Below are 18,003 nucleotides of genomic sequence, written 5' to 3'. Positions count from 1 at the left end.
GGTGATGTGAAATACATTCCTAGTTTTCCAATCAGACTCAGACTAAAAACTGAATACTGAACTTGGTGCTTAGAGCAGGTTCAGAATCAGGGACCTCAGATGAGCAGTTACTTGGATTAGAGACTTGAATTAATTAGACAGCACCAGATCATACAAAGCTCTGATAGCACAGAAGTTAACTGAGTTTACATGGAAAATAATCATTTTACAACATGAGGTAACTAGGACTAGGGAAGATTTTTTTCATGTTTAAGAAGCTCTATTAAAAATTTCTTTTTGTGGCAGGAGTAAGAACAGTCAGTTTGCATATTAAGATGCATAAATCTTAAGACCTGATTTCCAAGGTTATATTTTATAACTCAAAAACTAGCATAAGATACTGTTTTCTGAAGCTACTACGTAATACCCAATTAACTGCAACTTGCCTGGCAAATTTCTGTATAGGAAAGGAGCACTTCCACCCTAGTTCGCTTTGGTTTTCAAATGAAAGAAAGAAACTGGGAGCACAACACTGTCAAAAGAGCTGAATTCAATGGCTCCTGAGCTTACTAGTCCCTTGGAGACTCAACAGCAGAAGGATGGAGATGTCAGGGAAGAACAATCAGCTGTAAAGTATGAAAAGCTTACAACATCAAAACCTACAGCAGCAGGCTCAAAAGTAATAATCCCATTACCACTAAACTAAAGCACTAATTACTATTCCCAGTGGCTGGAGTGGACTGACTGCTAATGTTCATCTGGTTAATGAAGGAAGGTGAGGGAGAATATATTTCTTAAGTCAGACATCTGCTGAAATCTGGGCAGCCATAGAAACTGTATGTAATGAAGCCATTCATATTAATGGCAATAACATTCGGCAGGCTGAGCAGGAACAGAAGTGAGATGATAGTGGATTGTAACTCAGAGAAGACAAATCCTGTGTATTACCCATGTGATGACCACCCTTATTTAATCCATACCGAATAACAGAGCCAAACAAAGCAAGCAACCACATCATGTGTAGGCTTTTTCACTACCAAGAGCTAACCTGCTTAAAGACAGGAATAACTTCTCTAAAAACACAAAGCAAGAGATAGGCCACTGGAAAAAGAATAAACAGCATTTTATTTTCACTGACTACAAGTGCACTAAGAAAAACACTCCCAAATCCTCTGTCTTGCAAAGAATCCAGATTTTCCCATCATTCTTTGCCTTTTTTCATCAACAAGTAGTACATTAAAGTTCAAAGATACTCATTTACTGAGATCGATCGATAGATTCTGATAAATGAAATGCACAAAGCAAAAGCATGCCTATTCAGTTACCTTTACTATGTTTCTGTCTGCCGTGCTCAGAGTTTTAAAGCATTTGTAACTGATAATCAATTCAGATAGAGGGTATATGGCTTGTGGAACAAGGGAGTTAAATAAAATTAGTTTCCCTCTTGGCATTGAAACAAGACGCACCTTGCTTAGCAAAAAGGTGACACCACAAGAAGAATCAGACCAAAAGACAATAATCCCTCTGTGTTTTGACACGGAGCTCTTAGGAGAGTAACTTTCATCATCTCCAGAAAAAGAAATCCAAACATGCCCTCACAGCAAATGCTTAAAGACATCTCATACTCTACCATTTTTCTGTTTCATTGTCTTCAGTATTTGCCACATGCTGTACACATTCCTTCAAACCAGAACTAATCTCCTGCCATCCACTCACTCTTTTCATCACTTCTTCCCATCTAGCAAACAAGACGGTACCAAAAAACATGCTCTCATATATTCAGCATGTGTTTGTGTATAATGGCTACAGAACATAGCCCCACAGAGAATGTTATGCATTCACAAACTTAGAATTTATAGAACTAAACTACTTGGACAAACTGCTATGACTGACTCATTCGTCAGGGCAAATGTTCTCAGGTGAACTGGGTGTGCTCAGATGTTTTTTAGATTGCACCATTGTCTTTCCTTTGAAATTCTGGTTCTGCCTACTTAGGTTTGTTATGAAGCCGCTGAGCCTGTAAAGTAGGTGTGGCCTGCTGAGAAAACCTGTACTGAGCAAAGCAGCTCAAAGACCTTTTGCTTCTTCTCTGAATAATCTGAATATCTGAGAGATACCTGTGTGCAAACCTATTATCCACATATAGCAGACATCATCTTGAAAATACAACCTTCTGATTGCCTTGGCTATCACTCATACTGGGTATATATATCTCCAGCTGTGTATACTTCATGCTTGTACTTATTTTTTTAAATCTCTAACTAAATTTCTCTCTATTACTGGAGGTTACCTTAAATGTCACTTGAAAGATCTTGGTAACTTCAGCTGATTACAAAGTCCCAGCCTCCCAAGACTCTCTTGCATTAACCATAAACATGTCCAGGCCGATGATACATTAGGGAAAAAAAAAAACCAACCAACCAGCTACTCTCAGCTGCATGTTTATTGCCCACTTTCAAAAAAATATTTATTTTGATCCCACCATTGTGCTTCTATGTGTCAGCTGAGTGTACTCCTAAATTAAATAATTACTTGGATTTGATATTGTTGTTAGATAAAACAGTCCTTCTGATTGAAACTACTGTGACCCACTGTAGAAGTCTAACTAATATCTGCAGGATGTTATAGAAGTGACTTTATCAGTGGGAAGACAGTGATAAATACCACTGTGCACATTGTAACTCAAGACACTTAACTCACTCTAGAACTGACCTCCCAGGCATGGCAGGGACTATCTTCTAAAGCTATGAGCCAGCCCAAACACCTGATCTTGTAGGAATGCAGAGAGGGTAGGGAGAGGGGAGTCCTGTGGTTGGGCTCATTATGCTTCCTCATGCTGCAGTGAAACTGTTGGCAGCTCCTCCATCATCTGCAGCATCACAGAGCTAGGGCTCAGCATGGACAGATCCCACTGGCTCTGACTTCTTTGGGTCTTTGGCTCCCTTCTGTAAAATGGACACAGTGGTGCCCTTCCGCATGCAGACCCCCTTTGTCCTGTTTCGTTTTGGTATCACTGTTACTCATGTTAGTGGTGCTGCTCTGTTCCACTCCCAAATGACTTCCTATTCTTTATGTACTGTGATCACAACAAAATAGTGATACTAGCAGAGCGTCTCAAAGCAAAACGATCGAAGAAATGGAAAACAGTGTGTGGCTCGCTCTAGGCTCCTGCTGGCAGAGGATACCAGGCTCTGGGGAATCACCAGCTTGGCAGGTTACCTGTTAGTTAATGACAGGTTCTTCTACAGGTTTTCTTTCTGTAGGAGGATGAGGAGGTACTGTACAATTGCAGACTAGTAAATACATCTATGAATATACTGCGCTGCCCTAGGATTCACAAAGGAAACATCACTAGGAAAGTCTCCCAAGTGAAAGAACTTATGCAAACCCACTCCAGATTCATACTCAACTCTTCTTGCTTCATCAAGAAATATTTTAGAATTGCTTGTTGCTAACAGTATCTAGCAACACTACATCTACTTAAAAATAAGTAATCAACTAGTTTCACCTAGGCCACCTCTCCTCTCAGGATGAGAAAGTTCTATTTCCATCTGGCAACCCCCTACAACAATCACTCAGATGGGGAGAGACACTTACCGTGACCCGGAAAGGCGTTGTGGCAGCAGGCTCCATGGTGGGGTTCTTCTCAGTGACCCCGCTGGGCATGCTGCGCCTCTGCCCACACCTCTCCGGGGGGGACTCTGTGGATGGTACAGAAAATAAAGGACAGTTACAAACAGAGAAGCACAGGAACAGTCCAGGAACATCAGCAGACCATGCAAAATATGGCTTCTTCCTTTGAGATGCCCTTACAAATGAGCCAAAACAACAACCCCACTGTATCTGCTCGCATTTCCCACAGCCGCCTAGAACAACGTTCAATCAGCAAGACTTTCACCTTCAACAATTAGCATTTTTTATACAACTGTAAGCTTCAGATAATGCCTGACAGGTTGGCATTATCGTTATTTCCAGTCTGCAGATAAGTAAACAGAAAATGTATCGAGCTGAGTGAGAATTATATGCAAAGTGCAGAAGCGTGCACTTGTGTACTTGATATTCCTAAGGGAAACTGCTAATAGGGTTACAGGCATTCGACGCTTAAGTTACCTCTCTAATTCCTCTAGCAACTTGCTTTGAAACTAGGAAAAAATTATTAAATGCTGCATTTGCTGAAGTCTAAAATGTGGATAGGAATACTTACCACCTTCCCTGCTGGTGAGGAAGGGAGGGGGCTGAAAAGGCTAAATTAACAAATACGCCTAACACTGAGAAGATTTAGAAAGATATTTGGTAAAGTCAGCAACAGCATTATGAGGTGGTGTTTCCTCGGTTCACAAACCCTCTTTCAAAGCATCATGAAACTCATAAAAATAGACCTATTTCCAAGCTGCTGTTCAATGACGCTCAGGCCTTGCAAGAAGCTTCCCTTCTCAAACCATTCGAGAGTCTATGCTAGCCAAGCATGTCCATCACCCAAAAGGCGGAGCTGCATCATCTCCATTCTTTTGATCAGGGAGTCTTGAAACTGGGCAGGGCTTGTAGTCATGATCAAGTAGGCATTTGGTGATAACTTCAAGAAAAAAAAAATAAATCACGTGTCTGGACTACACCGCTCTCAGGAGTGGGCATATGACCCGAGGGCTGAAGAATGCTCCTCCTGGAGCAGTGGTGTGGCCCTGCAGGAGGCAAGGAGGCTGCCTGCCTGAGGGGGACTGCACAACCTTCTGTATGAACCTACATGGGTCAGAGATCTGCGCGTAGCTTTGCAAGTTGAGAAAATACCTGTATATAGATCTCTTTATACAGACGCATGTTTATGAGCAGAGTTTAAGCCCATATAAAGTATGAGGAATGCAAAATAAAGGCCTGAGCAAACCTCTGAGTAATGCAGCTTCATTTTCAAACACCGGTTCCTTCGAAACTAAGCACGCGGGATTCTTTTGAGCCAAGTGCTTCTTTTCAGCTTGTCCCTGCCCTGCAGGAGCACTGACCACATCCAGCACTGGAAACCTACAATTTTCATTCACAGACAGAAGATTTTTGAGGACTGAAGGATCTTTACATTCAAAATGAGCACAAAACTGTTCAAAAATTCTAAAAATGGGTACAAAAATCAAACAAAAATCAGGTGGTATATAAATAACTTTGTAAGGTACAAGCCAGGGAAAGGCTTTTGCCATTTTATTTTGGTTTGGTTTTGGTTTTTTGCCACACACTAATACATATCAAAATACTGTCTGCTGCCATCAAATCACGGACTCCTGAACACAGAACTGTGCAAGGCCTGGAGAAGATGAATGAAGCTCATACTTATTCTCCCACGCACCAGAATCTTCTCTACCTTTTTATTTATCAACATCCATTGGGTTGGAGTATTGTTTACTGCATTTCTCCCTTTCTGTAGGCTTCTTTTCCACAAATAGTTTCTGTCCTCCATGTGACCTTATCAACAAACCCTTCTGATCTACAGAAAACCCTATAACTTTTGAAAGACAGCGTTTGGATATGTAACACTGAGTTATTTACTAAACAATATGGAATCCAAGCAAAGAAAAAGCGAATGAACAACAACTTCAAAGCGACACTGAAAAGCAGATTTTTCCACACAATTTTCTCCTTTCAAAAGTTATGAGCATAAAGATAAATGAAGAAGCAGAAGCTGAAACAGACATTGGAGGAACTCCTACTACATGATTCCATAGGCAACAGGCATGCCAACAAGTGTTACATCATTGCTAGGATCCTTGGTTGGGAAAGAGAGGTATTCTGAAGAATACCTGCCACAAAAGGAAATTCAATGGTAGACTCTGCTAGAGGGAGGCTTCAACAAATTAGTATGCAAATAAATCTAAAGATGGAACAACCTATACTTCAGAATGCCTCAGACAATGATGTTTTCATAACCAGTGAAACTTAGACATGGCTTGTTTGCCAGTTCTCGGCCTCTGCAATCTGCCATTTGCTGCCATCAAGCCTTGGCAAGGAGGGTTGTCCCCTTAGCAAGGTTCTCCCCTTGCCAAAGACTGCCATCACCCGGGATCTGTAAGAAACAACTAATACCTGCAATTCCACTCAACATTTCCTGAGATGTTTCTTAAACTACTCCAAAAGGAGAGGTTGTGAGATTCCACCCATGGACTGGGTGAAGTGCCTGTTCAGCAACATCTTCCTTGCAGATCCCGCTCATAATTCCTCACCAGCGGGCACGTAACCTGTATGAAAGCCAGACAGCCAAAATAAGCCAGTCCATTGCTTTCACAACTTCCAGCCAAGCCTTCTAGTGTCTTGGGCACTTTCTCCACAGAATGCCACACTTTGAATCCCAAAGAGGCAATCAAGCCCTTTGCTGTTAACTCCTTTCACACTAAGACTCCCACCCCATTCCTTTGAACAGTGGCCTTTTTTTTTTTTGGACTGTCGTAAACAAACTACTTGATTACAGCATTTTGAAAGTGAGTTCAAGATGACAAGACAGCTGAAGAAGCTGCTTTGCATTTTCTTAATGACCAGAAAAATAAACATTGTTTAAAGCATTTCTCATATATATGTCTGGAAATCAGGAACTATGGGATTATGTGAAAGGCAGCTGCAAGAAATTACTTTCCCCAGAGGCCCTCAGCACAGACACAGAGCTGTGCTCCCCAGCCCAACGCACCTCTTGCCTTCAGTACTTGCTGTTCCATAGAGGTATTACTGCACTTTTCATTTGCGCCACAGTGGTCTGTCAGACCAAAGGGCACAATTGTCTCACTTTCAGTAATCTGTCGATCTGCTTCCTCCTTCAGCCACATGGGTCAGACCTCTCCAGAGAAAGGGAGAGTGTGTTATGACCCAGGGCTGATTAGTATCTGGGACTGGTTGCACTGAAGTCACAAACTTCACTCTTAAATTCTTACTTCATTATTAAAACATATCCAAAGCACAGCCTCAAACACACCAGTTTGACCCAGACCAAAATACCAAGATGGGGCAGGACCTAAAGCCTCCTATTATTCTTAAGCTTATGGTTCATAAAGTGTTTGGAGTCATATCTCCATTTGAATTTAAGCACGGTGGGTTTCACTGCAGAGGGGAGGCTTTGCAGGTGAGACATATTACAAAAGTCTTTATAAGAAACCAGAAATAACTAGGAGGGGGGTTGGGTGTGGGGGAAGCTGTTTGTTTTAAAGGAAAGTGAAAATAGCTTACAGGTAAATTAGTAACTCCTAACTACCAGAAATGTACGGCAGAACAGTTTCACACAGTGAACAGTACGAACACATAAAGGTTTGACCTGCCCTTTTTGCTTCTTCAGGGTCAGAGGAAAATTCTTAGCCCAGGTTACCCTGCCTCGAGACTGGCATTAGCGATGTCTGCTGCAGCAAGCCCACAGCAACACCACAGCAGCCAGCCACCATATCAAAGGTTGCTGAAGGCAATAAAAACTCTCTGTAGCCACTAGAGGCTGGAAAAGAAATGTCTTAATTTACAGCAGAAGATATTTACGTTAGCCAGTGGAAAAAGTCTTCTCTTGACACGAACAGTTACACATCGGAATTGATCATCTGAAGAGATAAATGTACATTCAAGCCCATCTTAAACCTTTCTACAGCAGAGCTCTCCCTGTTCAGGCAAGGTTCAGGTACGACGAGCTTCCTTCTCTCCCCTCTCCTGGGGCAGATGGCTACCAGATGATGTCCTGAAATCCCTTCCAGCTCTATTTTCTGTGATTTCTGACAAATTTGGCCATTTGTGCATAAGACAAGCAAGCTACAAGAGATCAGATTCAGTATGTGAATTCAGCCTTTTCCACTCCATTTCTGGCTGGATAGACTCCATGGCAGTTCTGTTACAGCTCTCAAGAGTCCGCGGTCCTAGGCTGACCTCTGTTAAGACTCACAGTGTGACCCTTGGATGTTTTAATGCTTTTCATCAGATTCAGAATTGATAAAAACCTTGAAAATCCCATGGGAACACTGCAGAGTTTCATTAATGAATGTCTGCCATCCAGTTTGTATCCCAAGATAAAGGATTCCAGAATGAGGAACAGTATTACTGCAGGCAGCTAACCACGGAATGACATTTCCAGAAACACTTAGTATTATCAGATAACATCCTCACTAGACAGTGAATTTCTCTGTTAGCTTAACACTATACCCCAGCTCATAGAAATTCCAGGATTATAACTTCATTTGTCCATTTATTTGCTCACATCAGATTTGATATGAGGACTTAGACACACAGCATCTCAGGACGCTATTTGCTCTCCCAAAGTCCTCAACCTGTTATGAACTTAAAACCTCCAAATCTTTCTTTTATGACACAGAAGCCTGAAAATCACTTAAGTAACAGTCTATTAAATGAGGATTATAGTGCAGGCATACTGGATCTGAGAACAGATTCCTTGGGTGTAGTGAGGAAAGCCACATTACCCAGTAGCAGAGATGCCAGCTTGCACAGGTGCCCACAGAAAGAGATGGCTTTCTGATTCTCTGCCATTTCCACCAGCCCACAACGCAATACCCACATAAAGATGGGATATATACAGATGAGCAATAAGAAGTTGTCTGATTACTGTTGGACAGTTGAATCAGGCAGGGCCACCTAATTACATTACTGGTCTTTTAGAAGCTCTAAAAAAATCTCAAAATTGGACTGGAAAAGGTTTATAAATCACTCTAAGGAGGACTGCGGCCATTCTGACAAACTCCTCATCTAGTTTTCTCCTCATTTATGGCATTTTTCCTGTAGTTTTCTAAGTTTGCCAAAGGATAACCAGGCATTTCTACTCTTGCTCTTTTCCTTTCCCCCTGCATGCTGTAGAACCGTGCTCCTGTGGGCCCTCCCAACCTTTTTTCATGAACACGCACTAAATCTCCCCTGAAACAGCACTGTTCAGTGTCTGCCACAGACCAGCACTGTGCTGGGGCTCGTCCATGTTATACAATCACAGAAGCAAGAAGAAACAAACAAAAGTGCTTCCTGCTTTTCCAAATATTTACAGAAGGTTGTAACGTTTTGGGTTTTCCCCAGCACAGGATAAGATCTTCAAAGAGAAATCTCCTTGAAATTATCAACCCCCTGAAACCTCTCCCAGGTTATGACACATAGCTGGGTCCAAAATGCTGCTTGCTGTGTGTTGCACCAGGATGTTTTTTTAAGCTGCCAGGGTTGAAAGCATCCCGCTGAGTTCACTGCCAACAGGACACACAGCACTGTAAACATTGCACATTAATTTAGGACCTAGAGCTTATGAATATTTCTGAAACTGTTTCTGTACACTAATAAACACGTCTGAATTGTTTAACTAATTCAAGGCTCCTGAGTTGACAGAATAATAAATCCTTACTACACTCTTCCATGCCTGTTCTTCATGCTGCGGAACAGCTACAGAGCAGCGTAGCAAACCCCACCAGGGCTTCCAGGACATCAGCAGCAGAACAGACTGCGAGGAGCTCCTGGCACCCGAGCTCTTGTTTAACCCACTCAACAACACTGCTTTCTTTGCTGCAACTTCTCAGACACTGCTACAGAGTAGGTCATCGTGTGTGACAAACACACAAACAAATATTAATACTGTTTACTTTTCACTTAGCAAGTGACATGTTTTTACATTTGAATTACCTGCTCTTGTGAATCACAGCTAGTCCAAGAGAACATCAGGATTATGCTCTCACTAGTGGGAACGAAATACATTAACTCCTTCTGTTTGTTCATCTCACTTCACGCCTTCCCCCTCGCCTGCTCTCCTCTCACACACAATTCCAGGGATCAGCTAGTGGAAGAGACAGTATGAACAAAAGCAACAAGAACCAGCTGGAAGGAAGAACTAACAAGGAGGCACTTCCCAGCAAGTTGATTTTCTGATATGAAACTGTTCCAACTCCAAACAAGAAAGGGAGGTACAAATCTGAATGACCGTCAGAGAAGGTAGCAATGAGAAAAGGTCTCCCTCAACTCACCAAAAGGAAGCCGTGCTTGTCAGCAACACACATGCCATGGCACTCCGAACAAGCCAGGAATAAGAGAAGTAGAGATGATGACTTCATCAGAGGCAGCAAGAAAGAGAAGTATGACTGGAATGCCAGACAAGCCAGCAGCTCTGGGGAGACGCGACAGGAGGTCAGGTCCCTGCACCGTACCGCAGTGACGTGCTTTAAGGAAAGGAGACTTTAGAGGACAATAAACTTCACCAGATCATCTGGATGTCATGCAGAAACCCAAGAATTCATCAGAACCAAAAGCTGGTGGAAAAGATCCTGCCGGCAGCCCTCAGAGAGGTCAGGCTGGCTGCCGACCTTGGGCACTGATCCGCCAGCGAAGGTGTGCTCCTCCCGGTCCTGCCCCTTGGCTTCAGAACTTGACAGCGCCAGAGTGCCCCAGAGAGCTTACCGGGTGGAGTTTCTGTGAAACCAGAGGGAACAGGAATTACCGGTCTCTGGCTCGTACAATTACACTCTCTGAATTAATTTTATTGCTTAATGAATTTAGGTGTTATTCCTCTAATTTCTGCATTATCTAATAACTCCTTACTACAAACCCAACAGAGCAGAGAAGGAGACACATAGTGACAGAAGTGATTTAACATAGCTAACTAGCATTTATGAATTAAAAACAGTCCTTGGAGAGTAGATACTTGTCGCTGTGTCGCTGTGATTCCCAATACTCAAGAGAGGCTGCAGAAAAATCTACATTTCAGACAGCTTTAGGTGGCCACATGAGTCCGGAAGGAAAGATGGATCTTTAATCTGAATCCAAAGGGGTATTTAGAAACTGCTGTTAGAATAGTGGCACACTTAAAAAGTGGAATATTACCCTGGGAATAAACAACGACAGAAAATAATAAACACTAATTTGTGCCAACTTTTCTCTTCACGAGGCATGAATAACTCCGAATGGGAAGCAGAGACACAAAAATGTCTGATTTCCAGTGGACAAAGGTCAGTTAAGCAGCACTGGCAGGTTATGAATGCCCTTGCCAACACTCTCCTCCTGCTCTCGTCAGCTGAACAAGAAATACAGCTGCAAGGCCAGTTTTGTTGTTCAATTACCTGGAGAACTATTTATTGGAACATATCACCCTATGCCCTGCTGATCCCTCAGTGAATTCCAGTTGATCCCTTACAGCAATATTAAAACCATTATGCCACACAAAATTAATTAAAAGTCAAACCTTTATTAGGCAATAAAATTGACTTTTAAATAAAAATGGTCATGAAGCAAAAGTTTAGGGCAGGTAATGCTGCCCTCTGAAAAATCAGACTCATCTAAAAGCAAAGCTAATGAACACTCAGAGCGGGTATTCTCTAGACTAATGAAACCTTGCATCACCGCTATGTTTTAGGTTAGAATAAAATAATTTCTTTTTGCATCGTAGAATCTCTAACTTAAATATACTTACATAGAGCATAGCAATCCCGCTGGCTGTACCCACAACTCTTCTACAGCAGAATCGGTGATCACCCCCCACTCATCTAATGATATGAGCAAAAATAGTTTCACATTTTCTTATGCTCTCACTACCTTTTCAGACCACTAAGGACACTGTTTACAGAACTACAGCTTGTAAAAAAATCTCACTTAAGTAATCATTTACATACAAAACAAAAAAATAAACTGGGATCCTTACTTGCCTTTTGTGCTACACTCTGGCACAAAATATTAGAATTAAACAATTAAGAGGCTGGTTGTATGCCTATAGTGAATGGTATCCACGGTGACTACAGCAAACAGATCCAGCTTCTTACCATCACCTTTGTTTCTCTCACAGATGACAAAAACACTATATTCATTTTACCAGGGGGAATGCTCCCTCTGACTCAAGTGTGTCCTGCCTGAAAGCACAAAAAGGCACCTGAAGCACCACTCAGAGCCATAGAGTCCTCAGCAGCTACAAGAATGGTGGCCGGGACAGTTATGTGGACTGAAGAGCCTTATTAGAAATGACTCAAACAGAAAACAATTCAACTCACAGAAAACATCAGACCTCTCATTTTCCCATCAGCTAAAAATTATGAGCATCTTCTTTCAGAGTGGGACTAAGATCTTCTGGAAGAAGAGCTTTTCCTTTGTTAAATAATGATTTGAAGTGACACTGACCTTTGCCACAGCATGCCGTGCACTTTAATGGATCTCATATCATCTCTGTGTCAGGTTCCCAGATATCCTGTACTGTGCAGTATTTAATATTCCTCATACTGCTCCTGAGCAAGTACTATTAATGGCTCTTGCATCTAGTACTGAAAAAAGCCGTGCTATTTTTCTGTGTACTGGGGGTGTATCTTTTCCTATAGTTTCTCTAATATTAATGAATAAGAGAATTCTTTCCCCAGCAGCACGCCGAGGCGCTTTTTGATGCATGCAAGCAGGAAAGGGACTTGCTGCCATTTCCTCTTGTCTTGCCGTGGGCTTTGGCTGCCCAGCGTTGCAGCTTCTTCCCTCCCGGAAAGCTCTGTTAGGCCTTCCAACCTTCAAAGCTGGAACAAGCCGTGTTTCTACTCCCCCCCAGCCGTGGGGTAAGGGCAGCGCTGCTCTGTGCCGCGGAGATGCGGCTGCGGGATGCACTAGAGGGCGCTGCAGCCCCTCGCTGCCCAGCCCAGCCCAGCCCAGCCCGGGCTGCCTGCCAGAGACCTGCTCCTGCCACAGGCGGGGGGTTCTCTCCGGTGGGGTTTATCTGCTGGTTTACTTCTGTTCAGTATCGCTGAGAGTCAAGAGGCCTTCCCCTGATCTTCTGAACGTTCCTTCGCACCTTTCAGCGCTGCAGAGGGCCAGTCCTGCCCAGCCGGCCAGCTGAGTGCTTCGGGCACCACAGGTGCTGGCCCTGGCCACGTACCCTGTACCCTTCGGTCCCACAGCTCGGCTGTAGACACCTCGGGCAAATTCTGCCTGCAGCAGAACGGATGGAGAATGTATTCTTTACCTGAGGAAGCTGATGAGGCATATTTGTCAAGAAAAAACCCCAACCTCTCGGAGGGCAAAAAGGAAAAGAGAGAAGAAAATAGCACAAATGGGAAAAGAAAGCTTAAATAATTCTCAACATGAAAAGTCTGAAAATACACACACTAACTTCCCTGTACTACAAAACCAAAGAAACAGATCAAATCCACAAACGACAGATATAGCCACAGGTCCCCAGACCTGGTGACAAGAGAATATAAAGCATCCAGAAAATTACTGCCGCCCCCCCACCCCCCTTCTAAAAATAAATAGCAAATTATGCTGATTGAGCAGCCTGTATTACAAACTCCATTTTACTGCCTGGCATTTTTAAATTAGATATGTATTTATATATTTGGTATTTTTATTCTTTATTTATCAGTCTCTGAAATAAAATATGTATGATACTTATCTTTCTTTGGTATGATGTCTAGAGAACAAATTCATCTTTTGCTAACGGCGTATCATTAGGAGCTTTTTCTCCAGGGTAAAATTGAAATCAAGCACAGACTTAAAAAATACATCAGAAAAATCTGAAATTCTAGACTGGTTGGGGACTAGATCATGGAGACTACTAATACCCTGGCTAAACTGGCAAGGATGATAAAGTGAAGTGGAACATCAGCTTCCTCCTATGTGATGATAAAGACAAGCAACATGGAGTCTGGAGAACAAGAAGTCAGCTCTGGGGAGATTTAAATTAGGTTCATCCATCATGCTTAACATTTCTGCAAAGATTCAACGCTGTTCCCGTGCTGCTTTGTTGCAGCACTTTATCAGCATGGCTGCCGACTCACAGTGGCAATCCAAGGAGAAGAGAAACTTCTATATTCTCTGTAGCCTCTGTCACTATGGATGTAAACTATGCCACCTATATACACCAGCCGAGATAGAGCATGGAGCATATAACCTTCTTCCACTTGAGACTGCCGTGAGCCCCGGTGGGCTGAGGCACAGTCAGTGGCCAGCTGCCTCTGCGGACTGCTGGACCAGCACAAGGCGGCCATCAGCACGTGGTGGTGGAGCACCACAGACACCTGCCAGATGGTCTCACATGGCCTTTGGCTAACGTCACAGGGTCCCAGCAGCACAGCGGCTGGAGAATGGACTGTCCCTTGTGCAGCTAAGCCTCTCTTCGTGATTTCAGTACAGCTGACACAGGTCCTGCCAGGCCTCCCATTTCATTAAAACTCCTGGGATTGCAAGAGGGAGCTGCAAACCTCACAAGAACAGATTGCATTGCAGCACGTTGGCCCTCTTTGCTTCCAATTTCAGAGAGAACTAAAAAATATAGAGGCACATAGTGCCACAGTGGCAACTCCACTGGGATGGGAGCTACACATCCAGACCGCAGCCACATTTTTGTCTCCTTTTGGTGAAGTTTGTTTCATTGCTAAGGTGTTCTTATGTTTGGTTGGGGGCTTTCTTTATAGCTTGGACAGGTGAACTACAAACCGGTTCAGAACAGTTTACTATATGTGTGAAGCAGCAGCACGGTATAAATGAAAACTTTGTGCAGTTTAATTGCTAGGCCATTTTTTCAGTTGTGCGTTGTGGCTGTTGTAACAGGTCTGTACTGGCAAAATGCAAATTAAATAAATAAATACTTATTTTACAAGCATGATTCATCAGAGGTTTCATCTTCTACAGCAACGAAACAGATGTTCTATTGATGGCACTTCATTAGAGAGATAAATGGGGTCACATACATATCTCTATTCACATCCATCTGCATAATAGACCAAACATTAAGATTTGAAATTCACATAGTACATGCAGCTCTTATATCAGCCTGAAAAAGTCTTAATGCCCAGAGCCAATTAATCCAAGTTAGATTGCCTTAACATTGAAGGAACATTAATATTGTTCAAGAAAGCAGAAGGTTGGGATTTAACACTGGCTATTTAGGATAGTTTCATTGGAAACACTTCAAGAATAATACTGGATTTTAACTAACAGGCTAGCAGTAATTTTTGGTAGCTACTGGACAAAATACAGTATCCCTCCTGATAAAGCAACTCAAAATACAGCATTAAAAAGCAGCAGTGACAGAAAGGTCTGAAAACACTGCATGCACTAGATGGAAGATAATGCTTATAAAAAGTGTCACTTTCTCTGCTAACCTAATTATTTTTTAAAGGTGCTTACACAAATGTTCCGCATTTGCTTGTGTGTGGATGTGGGAGTGTGTGCACACGCATGTATGTCGGGATACAGTGAGTCTGCAACACACTGGCAACCAACCTATGTGCCTACAAAGCCAGAATATTGCTGAAGACGCATCCTGTCCTTACCACTGTTGCTCACACATCTTTCTTCTAGCTGTTCAGACTCTCTTAGCAACTGCTTTACATTCCACAATTAGAAATTGTAAATCCTAATTTATTGTGACTGATACTTTTTTTCTGCTTTCAGGGTGGGTGGGTATTCCTGCTTCTCTTACACATACATGCTCTGAAAACACACTTGCAGGTGTCAGCCTTGCAGGCTTACTTTTTAGTTTTCAAGCAAACATTGCCAGTGCCAATGAAAGAGACAGGAAAGAAAACATTCAAGAGCAGTCATGTTTTCTCCTTTCATATAAAAAATAGTGTGCCACAGATGGACATACAGAAACCACCATTCAAACTATTACATTCCTTTATGCAAATAACCTATAGCAATTGTGCTAGCTTTGTGATTGTGTTGCCATGCTTTTTAAACTATCCAATGTTTACCTACAAACAAAAACGTAGATGACAAAAAGGGAATCTATCAGGGCAATATTCACTGGTACATTTCCCATACTATTTTTTAAGCAGGAGGGAGTAGAAGGATGTCCTTACCTACACTAACACCGACACTTGCATTTTCTGTCCTAAAAAATATGCAGGGTGTATGTAGGGATTCCTTCCTCTGCTACTGAATGGCAGTCGCTCTGAGGAGCAATTCAGTAGCTGTACAGCAACACACTGCAACACTGCAGAACAATTTAGCACACGTGAACAACATTCATTCTTCCTGGGGAGATTAATGCACTCCACTCTCAGAAATTTTATTTTGGTATTCACCTAAAGTTCCACTGGTCATAGAAGTAAAGTTATGTAAATGAAGACCAAGTGTTCTCACTTTAAATATGCCAGCCAGATCAAAATCTGTTCCCATCTAAGGGTATAAAGGTAATAACTGTTAACCTTTGACTGCTAAAAATGTAAAGGGAAAATTTCACTTATAACTTGCTCGTTTGGTTACCATGGACACTGCTTAATCATGAAGGATGACTATTACTTGTTACTATAGGAACCAAGAAGCTTAAGAAGCATCCTGTAATTTAACTCCAGATGCCAAATTTTACAACAGTCCACCTATTACTACATTTGGATACTTCAGAACAAGCCCAGGCTTGATCTCTGACTCTACAAGAAATTCACTGATGCAGAGGCAATGTAAGAAATAAAAAATGTGAGCACGTAATGTACAAAAGAAACTTGCACTTCAAATAAATGGGTTTCTTCAAAAAGAAACATTAAGTGCTCAGCATCTGAGGATTCTTCTTTCAGTGTAAATGTTAATGAAGCAAAACTTTGGCTGTCTTTATTCTTGTCAGTGTTTCTCAAAGTCTATGCAGTTGTAGAGCATGTTTTTCCCAAAAATGAATGCTCCAATGCTCAACTTAAAATAAATTTCTGAAGCAATGCTGAGTAGCCAGTATTCATAAATGAACCTCCAAGAGCAGATCAGGACTCCCAAGCTGGCTTGCAAGAACAAACCTGCAATAAAAGCATGTGTCCCTCATGTAAGCAAGAAGCAACGGACAGGACAAACCTTCCAAATTCAGGCAACTGATGTGTTGCTCTAGACAGCCTTTTAGAATATTTCTGTCACAGCACTCTCCAAACTATCAAGCTACAACAAGGTCTTTTACCATCTCATACCAGCATGCTCTTCATACCAGTTCCTCTGCTGCTTTCTCCTCATCTTGCCTCACCCCAGGCTCTCTTCTCTCTGCTTCTTCCTCTCTCACCTTCTCTTCCTCAGCTGCTCTCTCTTCATTGGCTCCCAACCACTTAACTTAACCATCCACACCTGCACCTTATCTACATCGGCCAACCCACCGCCCCTGAAGCCAGCCCACAGCTGTATATTACCAATGCTAATTAACCAGCTTCATTCCTCTACATATTTCCACTTTCTTAAAAAAAAAAAAAAACCAACAAAACCCCCCCCAAAAAACTTGCCTAGTGTTACTCATCACCATAAAGCTTTACCTTCAGCACCATCAAATACATTTTGGTCAGAAGCTTTGTCTCCTGTAGGCCTAGGGAGATGAGGATTCCAGAAGTTACCTATGGCTGACACTGTTTCTTGACCATCACCAGCTGTATATTGGGTATGAATTCACAGTTTTCAAAAAGCCATCCATTTTTAAATTGGCTGATTTCCAAAGCAGCCTGAGGAAACTTAGTTTAAAAGCCTGACCCCAAGGCTGTATAAAACAGCGAAATGAGTAAGGAAGCTCTGGGTTTTATGTACCTTTTTTAATATGCGTATACACAAACACACAAGCAATTAATATCTAAATTTAAAATACTCTCTGGAGTGTTTGAAAGGAAAGAAAACAACCCTCAGCTAGTGTCTGAGTCAAAAAAAGCAAAACTGATAATGCCCATGTACGGAAAGTGACCCAGCTCATTCCCCGTCTCTGTTGAGAGCAGAGTAAATTAAAGGATTATAGAGTGCCTTCAGTGCAATAACTTAAGGGATTAGTGGCACACTAGAAGACCTTCAAGGGAAATATAGGTTTAAAAGCTTTAAAAGGCAGCTCTGTGTCTAAATTGTTTGGACTGCCACAGCTGTAAGGAGACAAACTTACTCTAATACATAAGTGGTCATGAAAAGTCTGCTGAAACCCCTCTAAGCATGTTTTTGGAAGAGATTCTCTTTTGGGCTCAGACCAGGGGTTTCAACCCCTTTCTCATTTGTTACCTATGGCTTTTAGATAAAACCTCACTCTGCATTACTTGGGAGCAACTCTGCTACTTATTTCCTTTCAGAGTAATCAGCCCCTCTTGGCAACACTGTTAGGGGAAAGTAAGGTTACTATCAGAAGGAAAGGACTTAAAACAG

General features: G+C 42.2%; 1 protein-coding gene across 4 annotated transcripts in view; it reads right to left on the bottom strand.

Annotated features, from left to right (window-relative positions):
- DAB2IP (DAB2 interacting protein) overlaps positions 1-18,003 on the bottom strand; it is a 167,316-nt gene that overhangs the window by 140,713 nt on the left and 8,600 nt on the right. For all 4 annotated transcript variants that reach the window (XM_055801316.1, XM_055801325.1, XM_055801308.1 and 1 more), the window contains exon 2: positions 3,577-3,680. In XM_055801316.1, the coding sequence (XP_055657291.1) occupies positions 3,577-3,680 (104 nt within the window). The remainder of the gene's footprint in view (positions 1-3,576; positions 3,681-18,003) is intronic.

Source organism: Falco peregrinus, chromosome 1 (assembly GCF_023634155.1).
Source record: "Falco peregrinus isolate bFalPer1 chromosome 1, bFalPer1.pri, whole genome shotgun sequence".
NCBI classification, from domain to species: domain Eukaryota; kingdom Metazoa; phylum Chordata; class Aves; order Falconiformes; family Falconidae; genus Falco; species Falco peregrinus.
The sequence above is the reverse complement of the archived record's forward strand: the minus strand, read 5'-3'. Positions and strand labels throughout refer to the sequence as shown.